At 60.2% G+C, this 18,721-nt stretch overlaps 2 protein-coding genes across 3 annotated transcripts in view; one reads left to right on the forward strand and one right to left on the reverse strand.

Moving 5' to 3' along the window:
- Nucleotides 1-714: 714 nt before the first annotated feature.
- On the forward strand, nucleotides 715-15,210 carry CNTNAP1 (contactin associated protein 1). The gene is made up of 24 exons (XM_075559375.1): nucleotides 715-932; nucleotides 1,736-1,837; nucleotides 1,944-2,137; nucleotides 2,730-2,877; nucleotides 2,960-3,163; nucleotides 3,497-3,681; nucleotides 4,146-4,289; nucleotides 4,873-5,134; nucleotides 5,607-5,756; nucleotides 5,996-6,167; nucleotides 6,650-6,756; nucleotides 6,906-7,025; nucleotides 7,321-7,524; nucleotides 7,719-7,875; nucleotides 7,964-8,091; nucleotides 8,333-8,518; nucleotides 9,788-10,009; nucleotides 10,455-10,694; nucleotides 11,817-12,170; nucleotides 12,319-12,446; nucleotides 12,808-12,901; nucleotides 13,100-13,345; nucleotides 13,436-13,483; nucleotides 13,907-15,210. The coding sequence occupies exons 1-24, from the start codon at nucleotides 869-871 to the stop codon at nucleotides 14,188-14,190; spliced, it is 4,143 nt and encodes a 1,380-aa protein (XP_075415490.1). The 5' UTR covers nucleotides 715-868; the 3' UTR covers nucleotides 14,191-15,210.
- A 262-nt stretch (nucleotides 15,211-15,472) lies between these two features.
- Nucleotides 15,473-18,721, reverse strand: part of EZH1 (enhancer of zeste 1 polycomb repressive complex 2 subunit) — a 29,573-nt gene continuing 26,324 nt past the window's right edge. For both annotated transcript variants that reach the window (XM_075561871.1, XM_075561870.1), the window contains exons 18-21: nucleotides 18,545-18,626; nucleotides 18,016-18,096; nucleotides 17,544-17,628; nucleotides 15,473-17,290 (exon numbers count right to left, since the gene is read on the reverse strand). In XM_075561871.1, the coding sequence (XP_075417986.1) occupies nucleotides 17,230-17,290; nucleotides 17,544-17,628; nucleotides 18,016-18,096; nucleotides 18,545-18,626 (309 nt within the window). In that variant the 3' untranslated portion in view covers nucleotides 15,473-17,229. The remainder of the gene's footprint in view (nucleotides 17,291-17,543; nucleotides 17,629-18,015; nucleotides 18,097-18,544; nucleotides 18,627-18,721) is intronic.

Here is an 18,721-nt window from a genome sequence, read left to right on the forward strand (position 1 = left end):
AGAAGTTAAACTAGAGACAGGAAGGAAGGGGCGGGGAGAGGGGCCAAGGGGGCGGTGGGGATTAGGATCTGTAGAGGGAGGTGGGGATTAGAATCTGTGGACCCACTGTACCGAACTTTGCACCTGGAGAACTTCTTTCTACCCTGCCCATTGTGGAGCTTGGGGAGAGCTTTGGAATAATTATTCGCAGCTAACTAGCTGTGTGATCTTGAGTAAGTTTCTTGACCTCTCTGAGCTTCTTCTTCCTTTTCTATAATTTTTCTCCCCCTCTGCAAGGTGGAGTAAGGTAAAAATGCTGATCCACAGTTAGGAGAGGGTGCTCAGGCACTGGCCCTAGGGCATCGATTGCCTTCAGAAATGGTTAAATTTTACTTACCTTTCTTCCTATTTCCAGACACCATTCTCCCCGCCGCCCCCGCGCCCCTCTTCCTCCTCCACCCCATTCTCTTTGCCGGAATTTATTAAGACCACCCAGCCCTTGTCTCCCTGATGTTGGCCCAGCCCCGTGACAGTCTAGGGCTACATGGGATGTTGGTCCGCTAATGAAGCTCTCTACCCCCGCCCTTTCGAGGCTGGGCTGAGGCGCGCGCTTGCGCGGGGTCCGGGAAAGCGCGCGTGCCAGGAGAGAGAGGCTGGGGTGTGGGGGTGCTGACTGGGGGAGGTGAGAAGGTGGAAAGGAGAGGAGAGAGGAGACCCAGGAGAGAGAGAGAGAGAAGGTTGAGGGAAGAGCGAAGGGAGGAGGGAGGCAGGGGAAGGAGGAGAGACCTCGGCCGGGCCCGCCGCTAACCCCCAGGGAAAAGCTGGGAGCCGGAGCCGGAGCCGGCGCAGGGAGGCGGCCGCCTGCGCCGGGGACTGTCAGCTCCGCACGATGCACCTCCGGCTCTTCTGCATCCTGCTCGCTACGGTCTCCGGAGCCCAGGGCTGGGGCTACTGTGAGTGCGGGACTCGGATACAGGCGAGGACGGACCAGGGAGCACAGAGCCTGCAGGGCGGATCCCGCACCGCATTGCGGCGGGGTGGTCGCGGGCCCCTTCCCGGCAGGCGCGCGCCCGCTCCTTCTCATCCTTTCCAGCCTCTCCCCCGCGCTCCGCAATGCAGCTCTGAGGCTGGCTGGCGCGCGCAGCCGGGCTAGGGCTGGGCTTCCAGCGGAGGATGGAGTCCGGCAGGGCGGGGACGTGGGGCCGGGCTGCCGCGGGAGAACGGTCCAGTTAGGGATGACCCGGGCTAGGTTTAAGGCTTTGCCAGGGTCTGGATTGGCCTCTGGAGCTGGCCCCGGGGGCTAGGGTTTGGGTCTGGGTCTGGGTTTTGTGGCATGTAAGCAGACGCTGGTGACAGTGCTGGCTGGTGACGGGGACCAAGGCCTGAATTGGAGCTGGCAAGGGAGGGTTTGGGGGCTAGTGAGTGGGACCGCCCTTAAGGCCGGGCCTGAAATGGTGTATGCTGACCTTCGGCATTGGGTTTAGGGCAGTAAAACCCCCTGGCTCCCCAAGGGCAGGAACTGAGCAGGGAAGGGACTAGAGGTTAGGTCCGCAGGGCTAGTCTGGGAATTCCCCTGGAGGAGAAGGCAGCCCCTCGTCCCCCGTGTGTGTGACTGTTTTTTTTAGGTGGGGCCTGGCCTTTCCCCTGGGAGTCTGAGAAGAGGGAACTCTGGCTGTCTTAGTGGGCTGAGCTTTGGGGAGGCCTGGGAGTGGCCGTTCTGACCATAGTGTCCATTTCCCCACCCCTCCGACCCCAGATGGCTGTGATGAAGAGCTGGTGGGGCCCCTTTACTGGCGTTCACTGGGTGCTTCTTCCTACTATGGGCTCTTCACAGCGCCTCGCTTCGCTCGGTTGCACGGTGAGCAGGTGCACCCTGCGGCGGGGTCCGGGGTCAGGGGTGGGGGCGCTTCCAAGGGCTGGGGAAGGGCAGCATGCCAACGGTGAAAGCCCTTGTCCTTCTGCAGGCATAAGTGGATGGTCACCCCAGATCAAGGATCCAAATCCCTGGCTCCAGATAGATCTAATGACGAAGCACCGGATCCGGGCTGTGGCCACGCAGGGCTCCTATAACTCGTGGGATTGGGTCACACGCTACATGCTACTTTACGGAGACCGCGTGGACAGCTGGACTCCGTTTTACCAGCGAGGCCATAACGCGGTAGTTTGCTGGAACTCCTGGGGCGTCCCCTGGGGCTCGATCGGGCAAGGGTGGGGGTGGTTAGTTCACAGACGAGGTACACTTGCCACCATTCTGGGGACTCAGGACAGCATGGCTGTCAGGTCACCTTGTATGCATGTGCAGGACAGCCCACGCCCAAAGCATTTAATAAACGTACAGAGCCCCCCAGCGGCTAGTGGTTGGGCTGCTAACCACGAGGTCAGCAGTTCAAAACCACCAGCTGCTCTGTGGGAATAGGTAGGGCTTTTGACTCCGGTGAAGAGTTACAGTCTAGGAAGCTGGGGGGGGGGGCAGATCTACCCTTCCCTATAGGGTCGCTATACTGGTGGCAGACTGGATGGCAGGGAGGTTTCTCTGTTCTTTCCTTTTTTCAATCAGAGCTTCAGGAAGGAAGGGTCGTTACCATGGCGCTTGAGAAAAAGATAGGCCAGTGGGAGAGGGCACGTTCAGCTAGGGAACCTGTTCCCAAGGTCACGAAGGCAGCGTTTGCCCTCCCCAAAGTCAAGGTGGGGACCGTGGGGAGATGGAGCCGCGGGGGGTCTGGGGCGTCACCCCTCCCCTCTCCCTGCAGACCTTCTTCGGGAACGTGAACGAGTCGGCTGTGGTGCGCCACGACCTGCATTACCATTTCACCGCGCGCTACATCCGCATCGTGCCGCTGGCCTGGAACCCGCGCGGCAAGATCGGCCTGCGGCTCGGCCTCTACGGCTGCCCCTACAGTAAGCGGCGTCCTGGGCGGCGGCGTCCGGGGCGGCGGCGGCGGCCGTGTCCTCGTAACCCACAATCTCCTGACACACGCAGAGTCCGACGTGCTCTATTTTGACGGCGACGACGCCATCTCGTACCGCTTCCCGCGAGGGACCAGCCGGAGCCTGTGGGACGTGTTCGCCTTCAGCTTCAAGACGGAGGAGAAGGACGGGCTCCTCCTGCACACGGAGAGCGCCCAGGGCGACTACGTGACGCTGGAGCTGCAGGGGGCCCAGCTGCTGCTGCACATGAGCCTGGGTGAGCTCCTCCACCCTGCCCTGCGGGGACCCTTTGCCTGGAGAGCAAAGTCAAGTCATCTGGGTTCCAGGCTTTGCCACCCACTGGGCCTGTGACCTGGGACGAAGCGCTCCCTGAGCCTTCCTTTCCTCAGTGTCCTTGTCACACCCAAAGCTCTATTTGCTCCTACCAGCCTGGAGATGTAGCTAGCGAGCTCCATCTAGCATGCAGATAGGAAACCCGGAGGCTCTAAGAGGTCAAATAGCCCCAGTGGTGGGGCGCCCTGACTGCCTTGTCAGGCACGCTGGGGGTCCTTGGGGCTCAAGGTTGGACCCTGCCCCACCCCACCCTCAGGCAGCAGCCCCACCCAGCCGAGGCCAGGGCACACGACCATGACCGCTGGAGGGGTCCTCAATGACCAGCACTGGCACTACGTGCGTGTGGACCGATTCGGCCGCGATGCCAACTTCACCCTGGATGGCTACGTGCAGCGCTTTGTGCTCAACGGCGACTTCGAGAGGCTAAACCTGGACAACGAGGTAAGCTGGGCAGGTGCCGCAGCGGCACGGCGGGCAGTACCTGCTCTTGCCGGGAGTCCCTAGATTTTCCAAGGAGCTGGCCAGCCTGCTCACCAGCGAGACCCCTGCTTGTCGTTGCTGTTAGCCTTCAAATTCCAGGGTGCTACCGTCTCAGAACTCCTGGGATGAGGCTGGGCATCCGGGATCCGAGCAGGTGAGAAGGCTGGCCCCTGGAGTCCTCCCACATCTCGGTGGAGTCGGGAAGACCCTGGCCCCAGTTGGAAGCACGCTAGACAAGCGTGCTAGGGGGGCGTTCAGGGGTGTGCGGCCTGTTTGTGGTGGACACAGCACCTGCCCCCAGGCCTGGGGCTGAGCTCTTGGTTGTAATACAGGTGACTGGGAAACCTGTTTCCAGTCACTGTGGGCTGGGTGGGTGGGTGGGTAGGTGGGTGGGTGTGAGAGCTCACGGCCCACCCTGCCCACAGATATTCATCGGAGGCCTGGTGGGCGCGGCGCACAAGAACCTCGGCTATCGGCATAATTTCCGCGGCTGCATAGAGAATGTCATCTTCAACCGCGTCAACATCGCCGACTTGGCCGTGCGGCGCCACTCTCGGATCACCTTTGAGGTCAGTGTGCCGAGGACCTGGGAGGAAGGGACCCCCCCAAGCTGCTTGGGGAGCAGAGTTGGAAGAGCATGGTATAAACATCAGGGGCCCCTTTCCCCACCGCGGGATAGGTGCCCAAGTGGTGGAATATCCCGGCTGCCACCTGCTAGGTAATAGGTGGGCAAATTGGAGTCCGGAGGAGCATGGCCAGGCCTGGGCCATAGGCTGTGTGGCCTGGCTAAGTCAGCCCTTGAACCCAAGACACTGCAGCCTGCATCCTCACCCCATCCCCACTGGGAATTGCTGACAGCTGAGTCCCTGGCCCTAAATCACTTCTGGACTCTGAAGGGGAGGGCAGGAGGGGTCACCCATGAGCAAGCCAACTTGGTTGAGAAACCTTTTCACAGCTGGACAGATGTGTCCAAGAGGGAAGGTTCAGGTGGAGGGTCCTGCCTCCTCCCTCACAGAAGGGGTGGCTGGGAGGGTCTTGACCGGTGGGGACATTGAGTGCTGAGCCAAGGCACTGGCAGCTGCAAGGCCCAGAGCCAGGGTCACCGGCTGGTGGGCCTGACGGATGCTGGCTGGCCCTGTCTTTCACCCCCAGGGTAAGGTGGCCTTCCGGTGTCTGGACCCAGTTCCGCACCCCATCAACTTTGGAGGCCCTCACAACTTCGTGCAAGTGCCTGGCTTCCCCCGACGGGGCCGCCTCGCAGTCTCCTTCCGCTTCCGCACCTGGGACCTCACCGGGCTGCTCCTGTTCTCTAGCCTGGGGGACGGGCTGGGCCACGTGGAGCTGATGCTCAGTGAAGGGCAGGTCAACGTGTCCATCTCGCAGATGGGTCGAAAGAAGCTTCAGTTCGCAGCTGGTGAGATGGGGGCAGCGGGCAGTGCCAGGGAGCTAGAGAGGGGTAGAGGTGGTAGGCCGGGATCAGAGGCCTCTGCAAACTGGAAGGGAAGGGCAGGAGCCTGCAAGCAGTCCTCTGACCTGGGGGGAAGGTGGGAGTGGCTGGAGGGGGCTGGGAGGCAGGTCTGGCCTGGGCAAAGGCGACCAGAATCCCTAGAAGGCTGAGTCCGGAAACGCCTCAGTGTCAGCGGGTCCCTGGAGGTGCTGGGTATTTGCTTGGGACTTTGCAGCCTGTGTTGGTCGCAGGGGTTGTGGGTGGATGATGAAGACAAATGCTCAGAGACGTCACCTCTCCGTGTGATGCGTGCAGCCACGGGGCCATGTCACATACACTGCTGTTGGGGTCTCGTGGTGGGGTGGCTGCTATCCCTTGTAAGCCGCCCTTCGTCTGTGATCACTTGCTCCCCCACCGTGTTCCCTTCTCATCCGTCCAGGGTACCGTCTGAATGATGGCTTCTGGCATGAGGTGAATTTTGCCGCACAGGAAAACCATGCCGTCATCAGCATCGACGATGTGGAAGGGTCAGAGGTCAGGGTCTCTTACCCACTACTGATCCGAACAGGGACCTCATACTTCTTTGGAGGTAAACGGGGACCAACCTGGCCAGTTCCCTTGCCTCTCCCCGTCCCCCCTCCCCACTGTCCCCCAGATCCACTCGGAAGGGGAAGGAGCGAAATAGAGAATTTTGCTGGGAGCAAAGCTTCTTTCCCATTCTGGCCCTGGTGGTCCACATAGGTGGTCCATACTTGGGCCAGAGCCCCATCTCTTCCTTCATGCTTGGGGTCTCCCTCGAGGGGTGTCTCATGAGGGTGCTTGTTCCAGGGTGTCCCAAGCCGGCCAGCCAGTGGGGTTGCCACTCCAACCAGACTGCGTTCCACGGCTGCATGGAGCTGCTCAAGGTCGACGGCCAGCTGGTCAACCTGACTCTGGTGGAGTTTCGGCGCCTCGGGCACTTTGCCGAGGTCCTCTTCGACACATGCGGCATCACTGACAGGTAACTAGAAGTCCCCTGGCTACAAGGTGACCCCTTCAAAGTCCTCTCCCCACCATCCCCTGGGGGAGTGAGTTTTCTCTCACCCTTGACTACCTTCCCCTTTGTCTTGGCTCCTCAGTCTCCCAGCTGGAGACCATCCCCGTCTTGAACTCTCACCTCCCATTTCTTTCCTTCAAATGATCACATGTTCAGGATCGGAAGGAAGCACCTGCGTTGGGTCCTGGGACTTAGGGGAGTGGAGGTGGAAGGGAGGAGGAGCAGGCCCGAGTTTCCCTCTTGGGGGGGATGTGATAAACAGGAACCACAGGACTTGAACTTGACAGGCTGCCAAAGAAATGGCCGGCCTCTGGTCTTGTCCCTGGCTCTTTGAGGAGGGGTAGGGGTCCCATTGGTTCTGGGGCTCCCAGGAGCAGAGGGGGAAGCTTGTGGAGCAGAGCCCCCCTCCGCTCAGGCCCTTGCCTCGGGGCTGGCCCCTTCCCTAGGTGCAACCCCAACATGTGTGAACATGACGGGCGCTGCTACCAGTCTTGGGACGATTTCATCTGCTACTGTGAACTGACAGGCTACAAGGGGGAGACCTGCCACCAGCGTAAGCCAGAGGGGTGGAGTGTGGTGTCGGGGACTGGGGAGGTCAGGAGAAGGGAGGTGGACGTGGTGCCGCTGGCCTTTTGATCGATCTCATTCTGGAATGGCCTTGTCCCCACCGCCACCTGCTCCACACCCCCTACCCTGGCTCAGCTTTGTATAAGGAATCCTGTGAGGCTTATCGGCTCAGTGGGAAAACTTCTGGAAACTTCACCATTGATCCTGATGGCAGTGGCCCTCTGAAGCCCTTTGTCGTCTACTGTGACATCCGAGGTAAGCCGCTCTGACGCACGGTGCGGCAGGTGACCAGGCAGTGCAGGGGCCGGGCTGTTCAGGACAGAGGCGTGGACAGGGCCAGTCAGGGGACACCGTGGCGAGACTACAGGGATTTTGTAAGCATCGCCTCTGTCACCTAGCCCTACAGATAAAGTCCAGCTTCCTGATCCATCCCAGCTCTCACCTCTCTGTCCTGCTGTGTCCAGGGCCCAGGGCTGGGCTGCTGGTCACGTCTGTAGGATGGAGGTTGGCAGGGTGCAATGCCCCTCTCCAGCCAAAGCTCTCCCCCTAGAGAACCGAGCGTGGACAGTGGTGCGGCACGACAGGCTGTGGACGACGCGGGTGTCGGGGTCCAGCATGGAGCACCCCTTCCTGGGCGCTGTCCAGTACTGGAACGCATCCTGGGAGGAGGTCAGCGCTCTGGCCAACGCTTCCCAGCACTGTGAGCAGTGGATCGAGTTCTCATGCTACAACTCCAGGCTGCTCAACACTGCAGGTTAGGGCTGGGTCCAGGAGGGCGAGGCGGGGCAGGTGGACAAGAGGCTGGTGGGGGCCTGGGGGAAGGAACCCAAGAGGGGCCAGCCGGAGCCCTGGGCCAGAGATGCAGGCCAGGGTCTAGGCTGCTTGGAAGGACAAGAGGGAGCTGGAGGCTCCCGGAGGGCCTGGTAATGGCCTGCTTCTCCCGCACAGGGGGCTACCCCTACAGCTTTTGGATTGGCCGAAATGAGGAGCAGCACTTCTACTGGGGAGGCTCCCAGCCTGGGATCCAGCGCTGCGCCTGTGGTCTGGACCGGAGCTGCGTGGACCCGGCCCTACACTGCAACTGCGATGCCGACCAGCCCCAGTGGTGAGCAGGGCACAGGGCAGGGCTTTCAGGGTCCGGGGAGGGTGGGGGCAGAGAACCTCAGACCTGAGCCACTGCACCCGCCCCACAGGAGAACTGACAAGGGGCTGCTGACCTTTGTGGACCATCTCCCCGTCACCCAGCTGGTGGTGGGGGATACGAACCGCTCCAATTCTGAAGCCCAGTTCTTCCTGAGGCCTCTGCGCTGCTACGGCGACCGTAAGTGGCACCCCCCTTCTGGGTGCCCTCTTGGGGGTTGCCTCTCCGTGGAGGCCCAGATCTAGGTCACTTGACCCACGGGGGTCCTCTAGGACTCACTGTTGCTGCCAGCCACTCTACTTCCCAGCCTCCCCTCAGCTGTAGCTTCCTTGCCTCAATCTTCCCCCACCCCAGCTGAGGCTCCCAGACCCCTCTGCCCCCTAGCCTTCCTGACAAGGTCTCCCTCCACCTGGCATTGCAGGAAACTCCTGGAACACCATCTCTTTCCACACGGGGGCCACACTGCGCTTCCCCCCAGTCCGTGCCAACCACAGCCTGGACGTCTCCTTCTACTTCAGGACCTCGGCCCCCTCTGGAGTCTTCCTAGAGAATATAGCGGGCCCTTACTGTCAGTGGCGCCGGCCCTACCTGCGGGTGGAACTCAACAGTGAGCAGGCTGACCCTGGGAGGAAGATGGGAGAGCTATGGGGAGTTGTGGGGTGGGCGGGGCGGGGGTGAAAGGCAAGGACAGATGCCCTTGGGAGAGGCTCGTAGAAAGGGTTTTGGGTGACCAGGGATTCTGGGGCGACCTCTTGTTCTTTTCTTGTAAATTTTATTTGCTGCTGTTGTTGAGAACGTACACTGATCCCACAATTTCTACCAGCACGAGTCAGCGACACTGACCGCTGAAGTTCTTCAACTCATCCTCCCCCTTGAACTCAAAGCCACGGCCCCGATGTCTGTTACTGAATCTTCCAAGTTGTTATCAACGTGTTCCCGTGTAGGCCGTTCTTAAAAGAGCACAGCGCCCAGGCACCCATTCTTTACTTGGTGTGCAGCTAATCTGTGGTTCAGCTTGAAGAAGACTTCAGGGGATGTGTTTTGATTTAAAGTGGATCTTGGGGAGATAATTTTAGGAGTTCATCTCCCCTCTGTGACTCCAGAATTGGGGATTCCGTTGGGCGTTTTCCCTCTGTGACCAGTATTCTCCCGTAGACCCTAATGCACACGCTCAGAGCGGGTAGCGGGGCACTATCCAGTTCCCTCCGTCTCCTGGCAAAGGAGGCAGTAGTTGCTCCTTGAGGTAATTCGCCACTCATCCCATTGCTCCCCCATTCCTGACTCTCCTGTTGCTCCAAGCACATGGAGGCCACTGCTGTGACTTGGGGGGCTGTTTACAGGCTTTTAGGACCCCAGGCACTTATAGACCAGAAGTGCTAACCATACTGGACCGGTTAACTCGATGTCCCACGTAACCGTGCCCTAAAACCTCCAACGTAAGAAGGCCCCATCTGACGAGGGGTTGGTGAGACTCGGCAGCATTCACAGCTGCTCTCTGCTGGCCTTGTGAGAGCTAGCTTTGTCTTGAGGGCTAGCGTTGGGGGTCCTGGGCACCCACTTTGCCTCTGCAGACTTTAGGCCCCTTGTGTGTGATGGAGCAGGCGGGACTCCTGAGGTCTCCCCCAGCTCTGATGAGCTCTGTCTCTAGCCCGAGATGGGGGCCTGGGACATTCACCCTTGGGATCTGCTCCTTGGGGAGAGAGCAAGAGCCTGTGATTTTCAGCAGTTAGTGGGTCTGGTGCCAGCTGTGGACAAACTAGAGGGCCAATCGAGGCGCGCCAAGGAGAGGAAGGGAGGGTGCATTGAGCAAGGAATCAATCGCGAAGCATCTTGGCAGCCTGATCCCACCCCCACCCCTTCACCCGCCCCTGCCCAGCGTCCCGGGATGTGGTGTTCGCCTTCGACGTGGGGAACGGGGATGAGAACCTGACGGTGCACTCGGATGACTTTGAGTTCAACGATGATGAGTGGCACCTGGTCCGGGCAGAAATCAACGTGAAGCAGGCCCGGCTCCGTGTGGACCACCGGCCCTGGGTGCTGCGGCCCATGCCCCCACAGACCTACATCTGGCTGGAGTATGACCAGCCCCTCTACGTGGGTGAGCGGCCCCCCAGGGGCAGCACGGATGCCTCCTCTCCCTTCCCACCCTCCCAAGGCTGCTCTCCTGGCTTCCCGAGGTCCCTTAGCGTAGATTCAGTGCCCCCCACCCTCCCACCATCGTCCCTTACTTCTCTGGTCCCTAGAATCATGCATAGCCAGTCCTTCCATGCCCCCGGCTCCCTTCCCAGCCCACGCCCCAACCCCAGCTTTTTAGTAAATTAGGTGGGGGTGTACACATTTCGGATGATAAACTTTGTATTCAGCAGTTTAAACTGCTGTTCAAACACAACAGCACCCCCACCACTAGTTTACCCTTCACCTGGCTCCGATGTCTCTTCTTGTGACTTCACAACACTCAAGTGAGCTGGCCACCGGCGAGCCTGCCCCGCACTAGTTCCTAGTCGTGTCTCTGGCTCTACACCGGGTCTCAACTTCCCTTCCAGGGTCTGCAGAGCTGAAGCGGCGCCCCTTTGTGGGCTGCTTGCGGGCCATGCGTCTGAATGGCGTGACTCTGAACCTGGAGGGCCGTGCCAATGCCTCGGAGGGGACCTCCCCCAACTGCACAGGCCGCTGTGCCCACCCTCGGTTCCCCTGTTTCCATGGGGGCCGCTGCGTGGAGCGTTACAGCTATTACACATGTGACTGTGAGCTCACGGCCTTCGATGGGCCATACTGCAACCACGGTGAGTAGTGTGAATGGGCGGGGGGGGGGGGCGGCTGGGACAGGGCCCCAGGGAGCAGGATGCAGGGCGGGTGGGCAGAGAGGGAGGGTGAAAGGGAGTGTGGGGAAATTGAGAGTTGCCCCTGGGTGCCTATGCCTTGGGCTGGGGAGTCAGGGAGTGGAAGATGTTGGGCCACTCACTCCAATGGTGTCGATGGGATGAGGAAGGATGCCGGGGGCGGGGGGGGGCAGAACTCAAGAAGAGCCAGCAAAAGCTCTTCCCTCTCCCCCATCACCTGCTCTCCTGTTGCCACCCTCGTGAACATGCCCGCCCCGGGATGCATGGCATTTCCCACTTCATAATCTTTGTGCCCTGGTAACACGTACCCAGTTGTGGGTTAAGGAGTCTTGCTCTACGTAGCACGTACACCCAGTCCGATGTCCTCAAGACTGGCTAGTGGTAGGAAGGGACCTGTAGACGAGGGGCATACATGGCTTTAGGGCAGTGGTTCTCAACCTGTGGGCCTTGACCCCTTTGGGGTGTCAAACGACCCTTTCACAGGGGTGGCCCGATTCATCACAGTAGCAAATGACAGTGATCAAGTAGCAACAAAAATAATGTTATGGTTGGGGGTCCCCACCACATGAGGCACTGTATGAAAGGGTCGCAGCATGAGGAGAGTTGAGACCCACTGCCTTAGGGGCAGACCTTTGGTCTTGTTTGGAAACATGACTGGTGGAAGGGACACGGCCTGGCATCAGGCTCTCTGCTTACTGCTTCTTGGGGCCACTCACTAACCATCTCGGGTTCGCGGTTTCCCCTCTTGTAGAGGCAGGGGTTGGATTAGATTATCTCCCCCTTTTTGTTTTCCTTTCAAAACCATGTTATTGAGAGCTAGCACAGACACCCTGTCCTTCCGTGGTTCCGTCACATTCGAGCAGTACCGGGCACTTGTTACCACGCTCAGTCTAGACGACCGCTCTAAGTTTCTCAAGAATCTAAACTTTTGTTCAGTGGGAGGAGCGTCAAGGGACTCAAAGCGAATCGCCGTGGCAACAACAGGGGTGTGTGTTAGAGGGTGGGGGTGTGGGGACCGCTCTGGCATTGGGAGGGAGACCCTGTAGGCTCGGGTCTCGCCCGCAGATATCGGGGGCTTCTTCGAGCCTGGCACCTGGATGCGCTACAACCTGCAGTCGGCACTGCGCTCGGCGGCCCAGGAGTTCTCCCACATGCTGAGCCGGCCAGTGCCGGGCTATGAGCCTGGCTATGTGCCCGGCTACGACACTCCAGGTTACGTGCCTGGGTACCACGGCCCCGGCTATCGCCTGCCGGATTACCCGCGGCCGGGCCGGCCGGTGCCCGGTTACCGTGGCCCGGTGTACAACGTGACTGGAGAGGAAGTCTCCTTCAGCTTCAGCACCAGCTCGGCCCCTGCGGTGCTGCTCTATGTCAGCTCCTTTGTACGGGACTACATGGCGGTGCTCATCAAGGAAGACGGTGAGGGTCCTGCCCGCAGCCACCTTCCCCCACACCTCCCTTCCCAGGACTGTGGCTCCGTTCCCGCCACCAGTGCCCCAGTGAGCTCTTGGAGCTGGGGGCGGTGGGAGCTGGGAGGAGAGTCCCGCTTTCTCCTCCCACTCCGCAGGCACCCTGCAGCTGCGCTATCAGCTGGGCACCAGCCCCTATGTGTACCAGCTGACCACCCGCCCGGTGACGGACGGGCAGCCACACAGCGTCAACATCACCAGGGTCTACCGCACCCTGTTCATCCAGGTATGCGCCGGCGGGCCCTGGGCCTGAGCTCACGGTCTAGGGGGTCTAGGGTGGGGCACCCAGGAACCTAGCGAGGATTTGTCCAGTGCAGCGATCCCCGCAGTAGCTGGCAAGTCGCTGAGCTGAGGAGGGGTTCTTGGTCGGGCTCAACCTGCCAGGTGTTCTTGCCCAAGCTCACCAGCCAGCAGGCTGCCAAGACCGGCGACCCCAATCTACTTTGTTTCGAGAAACTTCCCAGCCCTGCGGATTGCAGACTGGGCTGGCACCCGACTGCCTGCAGTGGCAGCACCAGTGGGCACAGAAAGAGCGTCAGCCCGAGCCCCCCCTTGCTCAGCACACTTCCCCCCCCCCCCCGCCTCAGGTGGACTACTTCCCACTGACAGAACAGAAGTTCTCACTGCTGGTGGACAGTCAGCTGGATTCACCAAAGGCCCTGTATCTGGGGCGTGTGATGGGTAAGCTGTGGGTAGGTGTTGGGGGGGGGTAACGGCAGAGGATGCCCTGGGGACCTGGAGGAGACTAGAGGAACAATGGACTGTGAATGGCAGGAGGTGGGCGGCAAAACTGGGGGAGACCTACAGATCAGATCCCGAGGGCGTGGGGGCTCCCGAAGTGGCCCGAGCCCTTTTTTTCTGGGCCCGTTGCTCCCTCAGAGACCGGCATCATTGACCCGGAGATCCAGCGCTACAACACACCAGGCTTCTCGGGCTGCCTGTCTGGTGTTCGATTCAACAACGTGGCTCCCCTCAAGACCCACTTCCGGACCCCTCGACCCATGACTGCCGAGCTGGCCGAGGCCCTTCGAGTCCAGGGAGAACTGTCAGAGTCTAACTGTGGTGCCATGCCACGCCTTGTCTCAGAGGTGCCCCCTGAGCTTGATCCCTGGTACCTGCCCCCAGGTAGATCCCTGGGACACAGGAGCGGGAGGGAGGGATGAAGGGAAATAAAGGGCCTGACCTCACCTCGGGGGGGGTGCTTCCCCTCCACAGACTTCCCGTACTACCACGACGATGGATGGGTGGCCATACTCTTAGGCTGTGAGTAGCAAACTGCCTCCCTGGCCCTTACCCCAGGGCTGAGGGGCAGCCCTCGGTCCCTGCTGGTGAGCTGGGCACCCCTGAGGGTAGTATGGGGTGCAACTAAGAGCCTGGGAACTATTCACGTCGGAGGGGGCTGTGAGCATTAAACTGAGGTGCAGAATCAAAATGGGGCGAGAGGTAAGGTAAGGGACGAAGAAGAGGTGGGGGGGTTGCTGCCCATCTGGAGAGGTGAGGAACTGGGCTGGCTACCAGGGCTACAGAAATATAGTACGGTAGATCAGGAACTCAGACCCGCCAGGGACTTAGAAACGGCTAGGCGTAGCTGCCCACCTGAGCGGGATGGAAGGATGTGTGCTCACGTCTATACGTAGGTCGAAGCCGCACAACCTGGGTCCTGAGTTCCTCCTGCTCCTCTTCCAGTTTTGGTGGCCTTCCTGCTGCTGGGACTGGTGGGGATGCTGGTGCTCTTCTACCTGCAAAACCATCGCTACAAGGGCTCCTACCACACCAACGAGCCCAAGGGCACCCATGACTACCAGCCTGGCAGCAAGCCTCCCCTCCCGACTGCAGGCTCTGTCCAGGCCCCAGCCCCTCCATCAGCTCCGGCCCCTGCACCCACCCCCGCCCCCACCCCCGCCACCCTAGGCCCGGCCACTCGGGACCAGAATTTACCCCAGATCCTGGAGGAATCCAGGTCTGAATGAATGGGGAGGGCTTTGGGGACCAAGTCCATCTTCCCCGGCTTTCCCCACCCTCCCTCCATCCCACCCTGGCAGGGACATTTGGCTCTTTTTAGCTGGCTCTGCCCATCTAGAGGATATCCCTTCTGCCTGAGGCGGTGGTCAGTCGGCAGAGCTACAGATGGGACCAAAGGGAGTGGCAGAGCCTCACTGCCTAAACCAATGCCCTGCCCACCTGCTCCCCCCTCCCCACCCCCCCAAAGGAGAAGCAGCATAGGGCTGAGGCAGGCCCTTCCTGCCACCCCTGTCCCAGCCGCTGCCAGGGAGCAATAACAGAGTGTAGGGGAGATTAACCCCCTCCCTTCAAAGATACAATCTCAGCAGGGACAGATGTGTGGGATTGCAGGGATGCACAGGGCTTGGGGGGAGGAGGCTGCTAAACCATATCTCCCAGCCTCCCCCCTGCCCTGCAGAGCATCTTCCATCTGCTTATACTCAGCTGGGGGGGAGGGAGGGCCCCACTGCTGTACTCCCCCCACCCCTTTGTTTTTCACACAGAGACCAAGAGGCCTCAGTTTAGCACTTTAGCACCTCCGCTGCTTCACATGCTTCAGCCAAAGCCCTAAGTAACCCTGCAAGCTAGAGAACACAGACATGCTGACTAGCCAGCCCGCGGCTTTCCCACCCGCTCTCAAGATATGCAACAGGCTCTCGCTCGCTCCGTGCCTGACCCGAGGCCTGGCCCTGCCCCCATGCATGAGGGGCCTGTCCTGCACTCAGAGACGCTGCTTCACTTGCCCAGGAGGTCACATTCTTTATATATATTGTTTGTTGCAGTCTCTCTCTAGAGAAACTCTATATAGGACTCTAATTTTTTAATTCTCTGTTTATATATAAAAGAAAAAAATACAACAACTGACTGTCCTGTGCGGTGCCCAGTCTGTAGTCCACTCAACGGCAGTGGAAGTCCTGCTGCTCCCCTCCCTGGAGCAGGGCGGAGCCAGCTGCACCCAGACTGGGAGGGAGCTCTTCCAATAAAGGCAGAGTGGCAGAGCCGTCTCTGTGTGCTGGCTGGCGTCATGGGGAGGATTTAGGGAACTCGTGGGGGGTGGGGTGGGGGGGTTTCAGGAGTTTCCAGAGGAGCTCTTACAGTCCCAGAATCACCTGAAGGAATCTTGCCGGCCTCCTCCACACACAGGTCTCGGGGCGGGGCGGGGTGGGGTGGGAGTCCGCCAGGCGGCGGGAGCCACCCCAGCCCCACCATCCCTGGATCCTGCCGGCCCCAGAGCAGTCAGAACACACTTGCTGCGATGCATTCTACCACTTTATTCGGATAAGAGGTCACAAGCCACAGGACTGTAAAGTGCGTGAGATTCACTGGCAATAAAGCCACAGACGGACTGCCGCCCCCAGCCCCACCCGTGCTCCGGCCCATCATTGCAGTGTGCTGGGGGTGGAGGTGCTGAGACCATCGTCTAAGGTGAGGGACAGCAGCAGCGGGGGGGAAAAAGGAAGAGGGGCTGGAGAAGAAACGGGAGGACTGGGGTCTGAAACGGGTGGGGGGTGCTGATCAAGGCGGCGGGGGTGGGGTGGGGAGGCTGGGTGTGGCGACTTCCTTTTCCACCTCCTCTCCCTGGCCACTTCTCCACAGGCACCTGGTGCGGTGGCTCCTGGAACCAGGGTTTCTGAGTGACTCAGAGCCCCCAGGCCAGTCTGCTGGGGACCCTTGGGGGGGCGGGGGACACATACAGCACAAACCTGGGCAGAAGCAGGGCTCTGAGGCCTGGCTGGTATTGGCCCAAGCAGGTGGGAAGCCGGCGGCTGGAGTGTGCCCAGGGCACACGTGTGGAGGGTGAGTGTGTGTGAGGGCCCCTAAAATCCCTCAAGAGTCAGCCTGGGGAGGGAGCCCCACTTCTTGCTCTACAGGATGGCGGTGGGGTGGGTGGGACCAACAGGTCAGCTCTGGGAGAGGCTCCCCAGGTCAGCCTGCCCCCATCCAAGTCTATCCAGCCCCAGCCCACCGCTCTGCTTCCCAACGGGCTCAGCACCAGCCACGGCCATGGTGGCTGGGGTCTCTACAGGGAGATGAGGGGGCTCCGGTGTCTTCTCTGCTCCCTCTTCCCCTCCCTCAGGAGTGGGATGTGAGCTGGGGCCCCCAGGACCTGAGCTCAAGTTCCACCCCGTGGTCTCCAGACCGACAAGGAGTAAAGTGCTCTGCTCTGCATGAGACTGAGAGAGGTGGCACCAGGGGCTGCCTCTCAGACTGCCTCTTAGTGACTGGGGACATGCCACTTGGTGGTCCCTCATCCACCTCCCTGTGCCTCTCGACACAGCCAGCGGGTGGCACAGGCAGGAAAGCATGTCACACCAATTACCATGCTCCTTCCTAGGCCTGGCCTCAAGAGTTCAGCAGCAGAGGCTTCCTGGGCCAGGCAGGGACTGCACCCCAGCCCCACCCCGCCTTCTTCAATAGCAGCATAAAGCCCCACCTGGAGTTGCGACCCCAGGCCCTCGGATGGGGGTGACAGGTCAGCGGTACCTGCTCCATCCCAGGCCCTAAGTTTGTAGCTTGGGCACCCCCACCCCCACCCATAGAGGGGTGGCACCTAGCTTCCCTTTGCCCAGTCTTTCCTCAAGCCTGGCCACAAAGGAGAAGGAGCAGGGTGGCCCACCTCCCCTCTACATTCCTTCTGTGCTGCAGGAAAGTCTGTCTCCAAGCCAGCCCCCCCTTAGCACGTGGGCCACTGGGACGTCAGGAGGGGGAAAGCTAAGAGGCCAACAGAAGTCAAGCATCCGCCTCCCACCCCAGGCTGAGCACAGGTCCTCTGAACCTCACTTCTGCCATGCTCTCTCCTGGGGGCCCTGCCCTAGCTACCGGCCTTCCTCTATGGACAGCTGGGGCCCCACTCGACACAGTGAGGCCTCGCTACAGGGGTGGGGGCTGGGGGAGTTGGGGTTCTCGGTGTGGGACACACACAGTGCAGGAATCCTGAGCAGCAGTGGGTGGGCACAGAAGCAGAGAAGGTGCCGCTACCAGAGGCGGCGGCCTGGGGCCCCGGTGCGCTAAAGGACATCGGTCTCCCTCTCGATCCCCACGTACTTGAGGGCGTCCGCTTGGCTGTACCTGTGCCAGGGCAGGGAGGAGGAACCAGGTTACCCCCCAGGCTTTTCCACTGCCAAGAGGGCCTCCCCCCTTTCACTTCCCCTGCCCACTCCCCAACACAGCTGTGAACAAGCGGCAGGGGCAGGTGCTGGGACCCCGAACACAGAGACGGCCTTGACCTTTCCACCTGAAGCCCTCGGGAATAAAATGCCAGAGCCCCTGCCACCCGGGGCCTCTAGGGTCATCTCCCATGGGACACTTCTGGCTGCCTCACCTGTAATCGAAGAAGAGCTCTTCACCAGCCTGAATTGCCCTTTTGGCAAAAATGCCAATGCGATGGTCTCCATTCACCATGACCACTGCAAACAGGAGAACCCAAGGACAGGCCATCAATGCCAAGCCCGGCTCTGGGGTCCCTCTGCGGGATTTGGGGCTGATAGCCCACATTCCCAGTGGGGCTCCAGAGCCCCTAGGGCTTGGATGGGTGACTTTGAGTTACAGGGAAAGAATTATCTTGACAAAGACTCAGGTTTAGGGGGAAATACTTCTCATGTAATGTGGTGAAAAAGCAGATTATGAAACTGAGAAAGGCTAGAAAGGTTTCAGACATCAACCATGATGATCTTTACATTAAAAAAAAAAAAACCCACTCAGCTCTGAGAAAAGTTGAACAATAGAGAGAAACAGGAGTACATGAGCCACCCCCCACCCACTCGCCAACTCCTCCCAGGTCCCTGGGAACTCACCTTTGGCATAACAATTGGGGTTCACAGAATGGTTTGCAAACCGAATTTTGTTGCCTTTCCGGGTGGCGTCCACTACAAAATCTGTACACAGCACATGGAAGCAGACCAAGAGCGTGTCAGGCAACGCCCATGGCTGCTTCGGCCGGATTCCAACTCAAGTCTCAGATCCTGCAGCCCTGCCGTCAGATGGGGACTCTGAAGACTGATCAAAAGGAACTAGGGGTGGGGTGGGGGGGGCATAGAGCCTAATTCCACCCTGGGGGGAGCCTTGTGTCCGCCTGTGAGCCCCCCTCTTTGCAATTTGGCAGCTCATCTTCCTCTCTGCGTATGGGAATTTCTGAGTTTCCTGTGCTCCGTGTTCCAACTGCAATTCAGCCCCCCAAGAAGAAACTTCCCCAGAGCAGCGAGCTCAGCCCTGTGGGACTCTGAGTTGTATTGCAGCACCGTGCATGCAGCAAGCATCTGATGGGAAGACTGAGCTGAGCTGAACCAGGGCGGCAGCGGGGCAGTGGGCCAAGAGGCCCCGTACCGTTGTTGAGGTTGAAGAGGAAGCTGGACATGTACTTGTCATAGACCTTCCCGCGGCGGTCAGCCTCGTCCTGAGAAATGAGCTGGATACACACGGAGCACACGGTCATCAGGCTCTCAGCAAGGGGCAGGCATGGTGCCCTGTCCCCAGGAAGGGCTGGGGTTGGCCGTGGCACAT

Source organism: Tenrec ecaudatus, chromosome 10, assembly GCF_050624435.1.
Source record: "Tenrec ecaudatus isolate mTenEca1 chromosome 10, mTenEca1.hap1, whole genome shotgun sequence".
Lineage (NCBI taxonomy): Eukaryota > Metazoa > Chordata > Mammalia > Afrosoricida > Tenrecidae > Tenrec > Tenrec ecaudatus.